The sequence below is a fragment of the Ipomoea triloba genome, chromosome 1, assembly GCF_003576645.1.
Source record: "Ipomoea triloba cultivar NCNSP0323 chromosome 1, ASM357664v1".
In the NCBI taxonomy this organism is placed as follows: Eukaryota; Viridiplantae; Streptophyta; class Magnoliopsida; order Solanales; family Convolvulaceae; genus Ipomoea; species Ipomoea triloba.
In genome coordinates, this window is record NC_044916.1 from 10,016,112 (window position 1) to 10,027,628 (window position 11,517).

The 11,517-nt window shown below is 36.6% G+C and overlaps 2 protein-coding genes across 5 annotated transcripts in view; one reads left to right on the forward strand and one right to left on the reverse strand.

Annotated features, from left to right (window-relative positions):
• LOC116014344 (protein NRDE2 homolog) overlaps positions 1–2,887 on the forward strand; it is a 19,831-nt gene extending 16,944 nt beyond the window's left edge. For both annotated transcript variants that reach the window (XM_031254386.1, XM_031254394.1), the window contains exon 12: positions 2,341–2,887. In XM_031254386.1, coding sequence (XP_031110246.1) covers positions 2,341–2,494 — 154 coding nt within the window. In that variant the 3' untranslated portion in view covers positions 2,495–2,887. The remainder of the gene's footprint in view (positions 1–2,340) is intronic.
• Positions 2,888–3,002: 115 nt separating this feature from the next.
• LOC115997632 lies at positions 3,003–9,809 on the reverse strand. 3 transcript variants are annotated; one of them, XM_031237241.1, is made up of 11 exons: positions 9,624–9,809; positions 7,337–7,773; positions 6,961–7,057; positions 6,567–6,671; positions 6,264–6,488; positions 5,889–6,007; positions 5,289–5,804; positions 4,810–4,918; positions 4,128–4,732; positions 3,586–3,750; positions 3,003–3,486 (listed from the first exon to the last, which is right to left on the reverse strand). In XM_031237241.1, the coding sequence occupies exons 2-11, from the start codon at positions 7,771–7,773 to the stop codon at positions 3,291–3,293; spliced, it is 2,574 nt and encodes an 857-aa protein (XP_031093101.1). In that variant the 5' UTR covers positions 9,624–9,809; the 3' UTR covers positions 3,003–3,290. The 3 variants fall into 3 exon arrangements, with proteins under 3 accessions (XP_031093101.1, XP_031093087.1, XP_031093094.1); XM_031237227.1 differs by having other exon boundaries at positions 5,289–5,807; XM_031237234.1 differs by having other exon boundaries at positions 5,289–5,807; positions 9,565–9,809.
• Between the last annotated feature and the right edge of the window lie 1,708 nt (positions 9,810–11,517).

Here is an 11,517-nt window from a genome sequence, read left to right on the forward strand (position 1 = left end):
TTTATATTCTCCCCAATTTATCTTTAGCAAGCATACTTGGCTGTAATTTTTATTTTATTTTTTTTTATAAATCCTGCAAGGTTACCAGTAGAGTGGCAAGGAACATTGCCAATCCCCTATTTTATAAATATCAAACATCATAATTCAAAGAGGGGAATTAAATCTTACTTCCTTACCTGTGATAGGTGAACAAGCACCTAGAACAAAAATTGAAAGTTGAAAACTAGGAATGCTTCTAAGTGGGAGGATTCCTCCCTTACAACAAATCCTAACTAGTAAAGCCAAAAAAAAGAGGCTTTGAGGGGGGGGGGGAGGGGTTGTAACGGAGTCGTCCATGACAAAACCTTACGTTCAATAAAGTCATTTCTATTTGGTCCTTCTTGTATTACCAATAACGAGCATTGGCATTTTTTATCTTAGTTACAGCTATCATATGGTGTTTCCCTTGTGCTTTACCAATAATGTTTGAATGCATCTCCTACTGTTGACTTTTGTTCTGTATCACTATTCTAATATGCATTTCTGCAGAAAGAAGAAGGAACAGCTATCATGTAGAATCTTTGTTCAACTATTATGTTGCCATGCTTTCTAAACATCACAGAGAAGTAAAGCTATCAAAAGTGTGGCAGTCTGTATTGAAAGGGCTGCAGATGTATCCTGTCAGTCCAAAACTTTACAGTGCATTAGTTCAAATCAGCCATCTTTACACTTCGCCAAATAAGCTAAGGCTGGTATTTGATGAATACTGCAGAAAGTAAGTCCTTATGCTACGTCTGCAGCTCATGGAATACTTCATTTTTCCATGATCTATATTTGATGAATGTTGCTATGCATGCAATATTTGGCATATATTTATTAGTTGACTCTGGATCTATATCAATTATCACAATCTTACATCTCTGAAGTTACCTAACACTGGTAAAAGGCCTTATGGAAGATTTGTATGAAAAAGTGTTGTCCTTGGCCTTCAGGCCATTTGCAAATCTGAACTATTGGTTTAATTGTTATACAAGTTCCAGTCCCAGCCCATGAGAACGTATAATAGGTCAGACTCAGTGCATCTGACTCTACCATGAAGAGATAGTTGATTGCTCCTGCTTTTGATCATGTTAACCTCATTTCCCTACCAGACAGCCTCACCGAAACTTTCTTCATTTCTCTCTGTCTTGTTTACTCTAATGAGTAATATCATTACTCCTATAGTGTGAGGGAAAGTGGTTTCCAGCTCCACATTGGTATGAAGTATCCAAACATCTTCAGTTATGGCATTTAAATCTCCAATGATCTTTGGAAGCTGATAAACAGAGGTGTTGTGGTCTTTTATTTAATCACTTAATAATTGAGGATGCATCTCTTAGACTGTAACAATAATCAGGTTATCATTAAAATGTACTCCCTTTGTCCCTATTCCCCTATTTATTTGTCTTTAATCTGTCCCAAAACAATTCGAGGTGGGTCAATTTGACATATTTTAAACTGTCAGTCGAGAATGGCCTGTATACCTTTATTGTGTAGTGTAGATCAATCTCATAACTTCTTACTCTTCATGATCTTCTCTGTTTAAACTTCCAGGAAACCATCTGTTATTAATTGGCTATTTGCATTGTCATTCGAGATAACTAGAGGTGGTTCCCAGCATAGAATACGCAGACTTTTTGAGAGGGCATTAGAGGATGAGAAACTGCGTAAGTCGGTGATAATCTGGCGTAGCTACATTGCATATGAATGATGATATAACATGCAACGCATCAGCTGCAAGAAGAGTCTTCTTCCGCGGTCCATGCTTGCCCATGGTAAAATTCCTCTGTGATGACAGTGCTTTATGATAATCACATTGTGCCGAAATTTTGTTAGATAAATCTTATGTCTGTCTCATGATCTGCTCTCCAAATATGATAACAGAATTATGTGCATAGCTGTTGAGGCTAAAGAATAGGATGCAGTTTGAACTGATTCTGCTTAATATGCATTTCAGAATGATCTGTAAAAAGTTTGCGTATACATGATGATCAAGTCCAACTTGGTCTCCATATATATGAATCCCCCCCCCCCCCCTCTTCCCCCTCCCTCAGGGTCACCCATAGCTGTTGGCGGATGTCGTAGGTTTTGCCGTTTTGAGTTGCTTCTTTTCCCTTGTATGCATTTTTTTTAAGTGCATGTCTAGGTTGGACAGTTAGTGAGCGAGTGAAGTGCTAGCCCATTGAGCCCTAAACGCTTGCATGTTTAAGCTGTCAATCATCCATGACTTGCAGAGAGAATCTTACAACTTTTAGTGTGCCGTTTGTTTTCTTCCTCTTCAACATTAGCATGCATGACTTAGAGATGCATGTTTTTATGCAGGTCAAAAAAGTTATGGCTTGATGGTTTTCTGAAGCTAAATGCCATACTTACTGCAAAGGAGCTCTCAGATCTCCAGGAAGTAATGCGGGATAAAGAACTCAATCTAAGGACGGATATTTATGAAATTCTTCTGCAAGATGAGATGGAATGCTGATATCATGTCGAGGACAGCCCAGCCCATCTTATTTGCGTTTCTGTTTCTTCTCCGAATCAGTTCACTTCTGACATGAGAGGGATGGCCGATGTTGTGGATTACATACATTAGTTGTGGATCTGCCTCTGCTTCCAAGTCATCCATGTAGTAGGGGTTTTAGTTGTTCTGTTAGGGGTAAAATTAAAGCCAATTTTGCCAACTTTGTAAAGCTAGCTGTATAACTACTGGATGCAAATGTGTTGAAAATTTCCTGGAAAAATGTTATTGATTAGTTCTGCCTCACAGTTTGTCACTTCATATAGGATAATTTTGGTTTTTGTTATTGCAACAAGAATTAAATTTACAATACTTGGCACTTGCATATATGTGAAACATATATTCTAGTTTCTGGAATTAAATTATTGGCAAAATTTATGGAATATCTTTATTTTGCTTTAACTTTAACATGATCATTATACCCAAAATTTGATTTGGAATTTCTGTTCAATGTAATTAACTTCCACCACAATGACAAAAAGTAGCAATTTCACCTCCATTATGATCACTTGACAAATAAACAATGGAAACACCAGTTCAACACTACAATAAAAAAAATAAAATTTTTACAAACAAAAATTTTCAACTCTCCCTTCACTTCATTAGCACTAGCACGGGAAGCTATTTCTATGACTAATCTGGTTGAGTGGTTTTCCACTCCCCCTTCTATAATCGCTGATTTGTTGAGTCCCTTAGATACCTTACCCTTACCACGAAGAAGAAAAAAAAAAAAAAAACTGTCCTGCCTCAAGAAACACTATTACATGTACTCAATATCTTCTTCTCTTTGTTCCAAGATTATATTAGCCATGGCAAGTCTATATGCAGTGGACCTCAAATTCCTAACCAATACATAGATTTCCTTCCTCCGCTTAATGGATGGAACCCTCCATTGATCCTCTCTAAGACAAGCAAGATTGATTGCCTCACAAAGCGCCAATGCAACAGGTTTTTTGCTGTAGGAAGATGATATCCAAATCAATACAACATAAATGCTTGGCAAGTTGCTAAGAAAAATGACAGAAAAATTCCTTTATGAATAATATATTACTGACCTTCCTTGTACAAATCCCGTTGTAACAAAACCAATTGGCAGCCTATAAGAGTCTCTGGATGAAGGGTCAGTAGGGAGTTGACATTCCCATTTTCCATCTTGCTGCACAAAGTATGATCTCACCAAAGATTCAGTTATTTGAAGTTCTCTGTCAGAATTTTCGGATCTGTATTCCACAAAAGGTCCACTAAGCTTAAAAATATTCAAATATGCATAAATTCATGTATAAATCCATGAAAAAAATGATGCACATGGCACATTCTTATAAACAGAGCAAAGATATTTCAAATGCAATTGAAGATCATATATCACACCCATATTCATGGAGTATACTGTTATGTATCAACATATTTCTAGGATCACTTAATAGGTGATTTCCATTTCCCTGTCATAAAAGAGCATATCCATCTACTGGCATTGAATTTCATTTTATGTGCCCCTCCGGTTAGTTGAAAACATTTTTATTGGTTAAAGCAAAGAACAATGCAAAATTTAAAATGATTAAAAATGAGAGCCATCTAAAAAAAGCCAAAAAGTAATTACCTCTGTGTCCACAACAATATATCATCAACATGAGGTGCACAAACCACTGCTCCTCCTTCAAAAAAACCTTTGCTGTAGGCACGCAACAATACTCTTACGAAACACAATTTTGGTCCATAATTTACACGATAGATGACCTTATCTGAGTGCTCATTCACCATTTTTTCATCTTTAATGAAGTTAGAAATACACTCCTTCCTATTTGGAAATTTAGGAAACAAAAGCAAATGACTTCCATTGATTTTATCCAAAAACTGACTCAAAATGTAGGATGTCCTTGCTATAAACCCCACAAACGGAATATGACAATGATCATCTGCATCTGGGCTGCATGTTCTACAATCACTGTAATCCACTAAGCTGTTTTTTGCCCTTTCTTTTGTACTGAAGTCTTTACATTGCACTTGATAATTTCTTTCTACAAATGATCTTTTGTCAAGAGCAAGGTGGACACTGTTCCATGGAGGTAGAATTGGAACTCCAAAGGGTCTCATGGAAGGAGGATTTCTCTCCACCTTTTCATCAGCAACAGCTGCTTCCATTTTCATAAAACATGAATATGAATTGCAGTCAGGAAAGTCGGAAGGAAAGTATGGCAACTCAGCCTGCAAAGGGAAAGAGGAATTAAAAAGAATATCAGAAGACCTTGTAAAATCACGCGCAAAGGAAATTGTGTACTTACTTCACATGCAATCCATTGCTTCTCTCTGAGACCAATTGCATGAGCACCATTGGTGATGAGACTAATCCAAAAGACCTTGACCCAACTTAGTGGGAGAAGGATAGACCACCTACAAGAATTTTTAAGGACTATTAGGTATTTGAACAGTTCGAGCTTTAAAGAAAAATGATTGACCATCTTTTCAAGTTCTTTGATAAATTATGAGTTAAATCACAATCAAAATCAATCAGCTAAGAACCGAAAAAAAGGATCGCAAACACCATTTGTAATTTGTTGAGAATTAAATTCACAAGAACTGAGAAATTAGTCGAACAGAAACTTGAAGATAAATATTAAGAGTAACAGCATCCAGCATCATATGAGAAGAATTAAAAGTGTGCAAACACTTGCATCAAACTAAAAGATGTGTTGTGCATAACTGCATATTGCATACTACCTATCATAGTATTAAACTCGATCACCAATTAAAGGAAATTCACCTTCTGATAGAAGATTTCTGCCCGTAATTTTTTATTAGCAGAAGTGGACATGATGTTGGAAACTGCATATTATTTGGAGTATTTGATGCCCCAGAAATTCTATCACCAATCCGGAACAACTCAATTCGCTGATTGTGTCTCTCCATGCAAAGAACACTTTCCTCTACAGGAGGACTTAATTCTTTGTCAACATGCCACAAATCCATGCACTCAGATGAGTCACAACTTTCTTCAAATTCTAAGCATTGACGTGAAAGTAAATTGCATTCCTCTTTAGGGTTTTCCACCAAACCACCATGTCCTTTTATTCCATGTTCTTTATAAGCTTGCATTCCTAGAGCATTTATATCCGGAGCATTAGCAATATCTTCCTTGGTAAAAGCACGAGGATCAACAACGGTAAGGGAAACAACTCCAAAAGAAGGAATTTGATCTTCCTCAAATATTTTCACTAATTGACTTTCTCTGTCACAGCCAATGACAGAACACTTCTTGAGCAGGGAAGATTTTTCTGCACTGCTGCATAGGCAAGGATACCACTCAGCATTTTGACCTAGTCATTTAACTGAAGTAGAAGTTCAAAGTCAATAATTATCTCACCAGGTAGCAGGATGTAATGTCTTTTTAAGGACCTGAAGTGTCCTAGATCCTATCACTTCTAATTTTGCAACCCGATCATCAAGGGAGATGCAACTAACTGTGCACGTGCTGGCATTCATCTGATGGTTAAGAACAATAGAACTAGTTATCTATACTGCACAAGCAAAATAAGCTACCATAAAATATAAGTTATCTTAAATATAAGAACAGAAAAAAAAAAAATTACTGGTATACTGATCCAAACTTTTTTTAAGTGACATAGGAATGGAGAATATCAGTTATTACCATTTAAGAAATTGCAATATCTGATGAAGCAATTATTACACATATGAAAACCTCGAGTAATAGTTTAGAAGATAGAGTTCAGTAGCTTACCTGTTGTACACAGGCAGACTGTAAAGCCTCAAACCCTTCTTTATGAGCTGAAGCATGTATGAAAATCCACAGCCGCCTAGAGGAAGCAAAGTCATCAACTCTGTTTTGCCTCTCACATTCGTCTACATTAGAGACCTTAACATTGAGCCCACGGACGTTCCGAGGTTGCCACATATAGGTAACAGGGGCGATGGCAGAAGAGAAGGATACTCCATAATGATGAAGCTGCAAAAGTACACACAATTATGAATTATCATAAAAAATAATTTCCTGGGGGAAAAATCATGAACATAGGCAACCTACCATAGCATTACCACAGATAGCACCTGAGAGTATGTCCTGGGAAGCATTTTCACACTGTGATGGTGAAGGAACAATCATGTTGTCTAGGATTGACATCAACATATCCTGAAAGCATATATAGTATGGTTAATAGACTAGTACTTTCAACAGGTAGAGTAATGTCTGTGAAGCAGAGTATCATTATTTGTTTTTCTTTATTTTTCCTTACAAATCGCTGGACCAAGATGATGAATGTATTGCAACATTTTAAAACCTAATATTGATTCTAAAGATTAATTACAGAAACAACCTCCATGAACTACCAAAACCTATTGGTATTACAAAGCATCCTTCAGCAACACGACAGGGTAAACTCACACCAATATAAGTAACATAAAAGCAATGGAATGCCTACCTCTGGACCCTCCAACTGTATGACACTAGAATAGCTTGCATCGTGCACAAGCACACTGTCTTTCAGTTTCTTCAAAAGTGCCCTTGAGCCTCTTCCTCTGCATCATTTATACATATTGAAAATTAATGGAAAAAATGACAACACGGATTTTCTTTCCTTAGACAACTTAAGACACTTCAAAGATAATAATGCAACCTTAGCAACTTAAACTTTTATTAATTTGTCACTCCTGGAACAAATGGCAGTGTCAATAATGATATAACCATATAAGTGGGATATGTTGGAAAGCTTGCCCAGATATCCTAAGTTAAAGATATTGTGTTCAAGAATTTTACTTTTATCTTTTCTTTATTCAAGTGTTTGCATTGTGGTATACCTGCCTTGTAGACCAAGGGGAAGGTAAAAGCCCCAAAGTTTTGCCATTGTGAAACGCTTTGCATGCCATACATGTGTTCTAAGTCTTTTTGTCCCATCTCCTGAAGTCAAAAACCCACTATTGGGATTCATCCTAAGTTCAGTTCTCCTACGAACACGGCGGGGAGCCTCCTTATCATTCTCCAAACTGTCAGTCTTGTCCACATCATTGTTTCCTACCTTCCGCTTCTTTCTATGTCTGCTTTTTGTTACTCGATTGTCATGCCCAGTTGTCCTTCTCCTCTTGCTTCTTTGTGACCGAAAATCATTGTTTAAGCGGTTCTTGATAATTGAGTGAAGACTCTCAAGTTCAGATGCTCGAGATTCAGCAAATTTCTGCACATTAATGGTTCGAGGTGGTGCTACCGCAGTTTGAGGTCTACTTCTATCTGGTGTCATCTTCAGCAAAAAGAAGGAATAAAAAATAAAATTAAAATTAATATTAACAGTAAAAATAACAGTGATAACCTAATCAATCTTTCTTATCCTAGGAAAATTCTATCATTAACAGCACTAAGCTTCTCAATGATGGAACTTATCAATTGCACTTTCTATTTTCATTCACTTCACAAGATCATGTCAAAACCAATGAGATAAACTAACAAAAATGAATATGAATACAACTGGTGGCTCATATATTGCAACAATAAGCAAGTAGCATTTCCTATCATCGTTAACAATAAACTCAAACAAATAGTAGCAGCATAAAATTAAACAACATTGACCATTTAGTAACCTTATAGCTACTAGCTTCAGAGCAGTAAAATTGCAGAAACTATAGCAGCAACACTAACAGGTTAGGTAATACAAAGATTAGGGGTGGAAATAGGCTAGGCCGAGCCGGGCTTTAGAAATTTAGGCCTGGGCCTGGTATGGTAATCTAAAGCCTGAGCCTGGGCTTGCATATAGGCTTTATTTTAGGCTCAAACCTGAGCCTACAATTGGCCTGGCCTGGCCTGAAGCCTTTTTAAAAGGCTATTTAACATATAGGCTTTTTAAAAGGCTTCTAAATAGATCCTAAATAGGCTTTGAGCCTATTTAAGGCCTACATTTTTAAGCCTTTTAAAAGGATTAGAAACACTGTAGACAAACAGATATTAAGGATAAAGGCATTGATATCTGCCTCAAATGTAATCAGGAAACAATAACACATATGCCTGAAAAAGTAATTTTAGGCATACTGAAAACATGCATATAATGTTATGTCAGCCATCACCTTAACATAGAGACTTTTCAACAGTGCTAACTGGGCAATCAATTGCATTTAATATTTTGATTTAGAGCTGTCAATCTGTCATGAATTGAAACTTAAAATGATGATTGTTTTAAGATCAATTATGTTTAACATGGAGCAAAATTAGTAGCAGCAGCAGTAATAGTAGTAAAATAACCATATTCAAAGCAATTTCCAGTTTTCCACCAATGACAGAGACTTTGTAGCTTGTTGCAAGTTGTATATACTCTTGCAAATCTATAGAAGGAAAATGAACAGAGACTTCATTGTTAAAGACAAATGAAGTAAACTAAACCAAATATTAAATATAGAGAAAACTAGAAAAGAAAGGTGACACGGACACCATAAGTCTACATGAAAACCTCCTTTAAAGTTCATGAAGAAAACTAGTTTTGTCACTATCTACTCATGGGAAAATCCACATCCACAACTAGCACATATTAGACATGTAGTGCATTCAGGGTGTGGCAGCAACTTTACAGAGCAGATAAGAGCAGCCACCATATTAGAGCTCATACTATTATACTGTATACATGTAAAAAAATTTACAAAAACTAACTAAGTTTATATTTCATAATGAATGACAAAGCCATAAAAGTTCATATTTCATAATATGATATCCAACACCACAAGTAAAAGTTCTTAATACAAAATTAAACAATACAAGTTCGTAATACATATTTCTAAATTCTAAACAGCAATTTCTAGTAATTGCTATTTGCTATTAATTAATAAATTCTAAACAAGCAGTATACATTCAATTTCTAGTAATTAGCAGCAATGTCAGTTTACTAAACAAACAATATACATTCAATTTCTAGTAATTAGCAAGCAAATCCCAGCAATGGCAGTTTACTCAACAAGCAATATACATTCAATTTCTAGTAATTAGCAGCAAATCCCAGCAGTGCCAATTTACTAAACAAGCAATATAAATTCAATTTCTAGCAATATACATCAGTGTACGCAGACAGTAGACATCAGACAGCAGACAAGCAGGGAGTCGCAGCCTCACCGCCTCGCCGCGTCGTCGCAACTCGGAAGGTCGCCAGCTTGCCGCTGTAGGTCCCCGCCGCAACTCGCAAGGTCGCCGGCTCGCAGTTGTAGGTCTCCGTCGACTGTCGGCTCTGTGTCCGCAGTTCCGCACGAGCAGTCGAGCGACGAGGGAGTGTCCGAATGTGTGATTAGGGGTTTAGAGTTATTTCACTTATGGTTTCAAAAAAAAAAGAAGACTTATTTCACTTATTGGATTGAATCTATTAGTCTATATATATAGTGGAGTTATATTATAAATATAAAATGATATAAGTTATAAAATGTAATATATAATTTATATATATATATAGAGGAGGCATCTGGTGCGGCCTTGGTCTTGTGTGCGGTCATGTGGCCTGTTCTACACCATTAATTTAATCCAATGCATCAGGTTGATCCAAAACAAAAAAGAGCGCTGAACATTATTAACGCGAAGAAGGGGTATACTTGTCAGTTTACTACGATTCAAGACCCCACTCAACTCACCACGACATGCTCGTTCACGATTCCAAGGCGCTCTATTAACCGCGAAGCTTTCCGAGAAAGACACTTCAACAGAGGAACGAGAATGGAGTAATTCGCAATAGTCTGTGCATTATCAACATTAATCTGGTTCATATTTGAGATAATATTGGTATAATTCGCAATAGTTTGTGTTTTTGGTGTGTGGTGGTTAAGTGGTGTGTTTTAATCTGAGAACTGATGCATTTTATAACGTATAATGGTGTGTTTTAATTTTGTTGGTGCATTTGAATTGAGTGGTGTATTTCGGTATGGTGGGGAATGGTGTGTTTTAATTTGTTCAGTGGTGCATTTTATAACGTATAATGGTGTGTTTTAATTTTGTTGGTGCATTTGAATTGAGTGGTGTATTTCGGTATGGTGGGGAATGGTGTGTTTTAATTTGTTTAGTGGTGCATTTTATAACGTAGAATGGTGTGTTTTAATACACATGGTGGTGAATTTTACGAGTATTTGCATTTCGTGTGTGGTGGTTAAGTGGTGTGTTTTAATCTGAGAACTGATGCATTTTATAACGTAGAATGGTGTGTTTTAATTTGTTTAGTGGTGCATTGTATAACGTAGAATGGTGTGTTTTAATTTTGTTGGAGCATTTGAATTGAGTGGTGGATTTCGGTATGGTGGGGAATGGGGTGTTTTAATTTGTTTAGTGGTGCATTGTATAACGTAGAATGGTGTGTTTTAATTTGTTCAGTGGTGCATTTTATAACGTAGAATGGTGTGTTTTAATAATACGTTTGTTGGTGCATTCTGTATCCTAACATTATCTTCCCCACTTACAATTACCATAAAGCCCCCACTTAAGTTACCTTCCCCACTTACAATTACCATAAAGCCCCCACTTAAGTTACGCGAATTACTTACAATTACCATAAAGCCCCCACTTAAGTTACGCGAATTAAACTTCCTAACCATAAAGCCCCCACTTAAGTTACGCGAATTAAACTTCCTAAATCCTAATATATCACAACCACCGTCGGATCAGCACAATCGAATGGCGCACGCTTAGCCACACGACCGCACCTAACAACACAGCCGCATTTGATTAATNATATATATATATATATATATATATATATATATATATATATATATATATATATATATATATATATATATATAAGCCTTATATATATATATATATTATATAAAATGTAATATAAGCTTGCAGGCTCGTAGGCCAGACCTTTACATATAGACCTGGGCCTATTTACATTAGTAGGCTTTTAAATAGACTAGGTCTGGCCTTTTTACTAAACAGGCCAGGGCGTAGGCCCCTATGTAGAGGCCTGGCTTATTCCCACCCCTGCACATTGCTATGTGCATCACGAACGTAAACGACGTCGTTTCGA

What these genes read in the sequence shown, in the direction of transcription:
- LOC115997632 (XM_031237227.1), bottom strand. Translation starts at nt 7,773, where the DNA reads ATGACACCAGATAGAAGTAGACCTCAAACTGCGGTAGCACCACCTCGA. An exon ending in CCCCTTGGTCTACAAGGCAG is followed by an intron (nt 7,058 to 7,336) that starts GTATACCACAAT and finishes TAAATGATGCAG; the next exon opens with AGGAAGAGGCTCAAGGGCAC. An exon ending in TACAGTTGGAGGGTCCAGAG is followed by an intron (nt 6,672 to 6,960) that starts GTAGGCATTCCA and finishes ATATGCTTTCAG; the next exon opens with GATATGTTGATGTCAATCCT.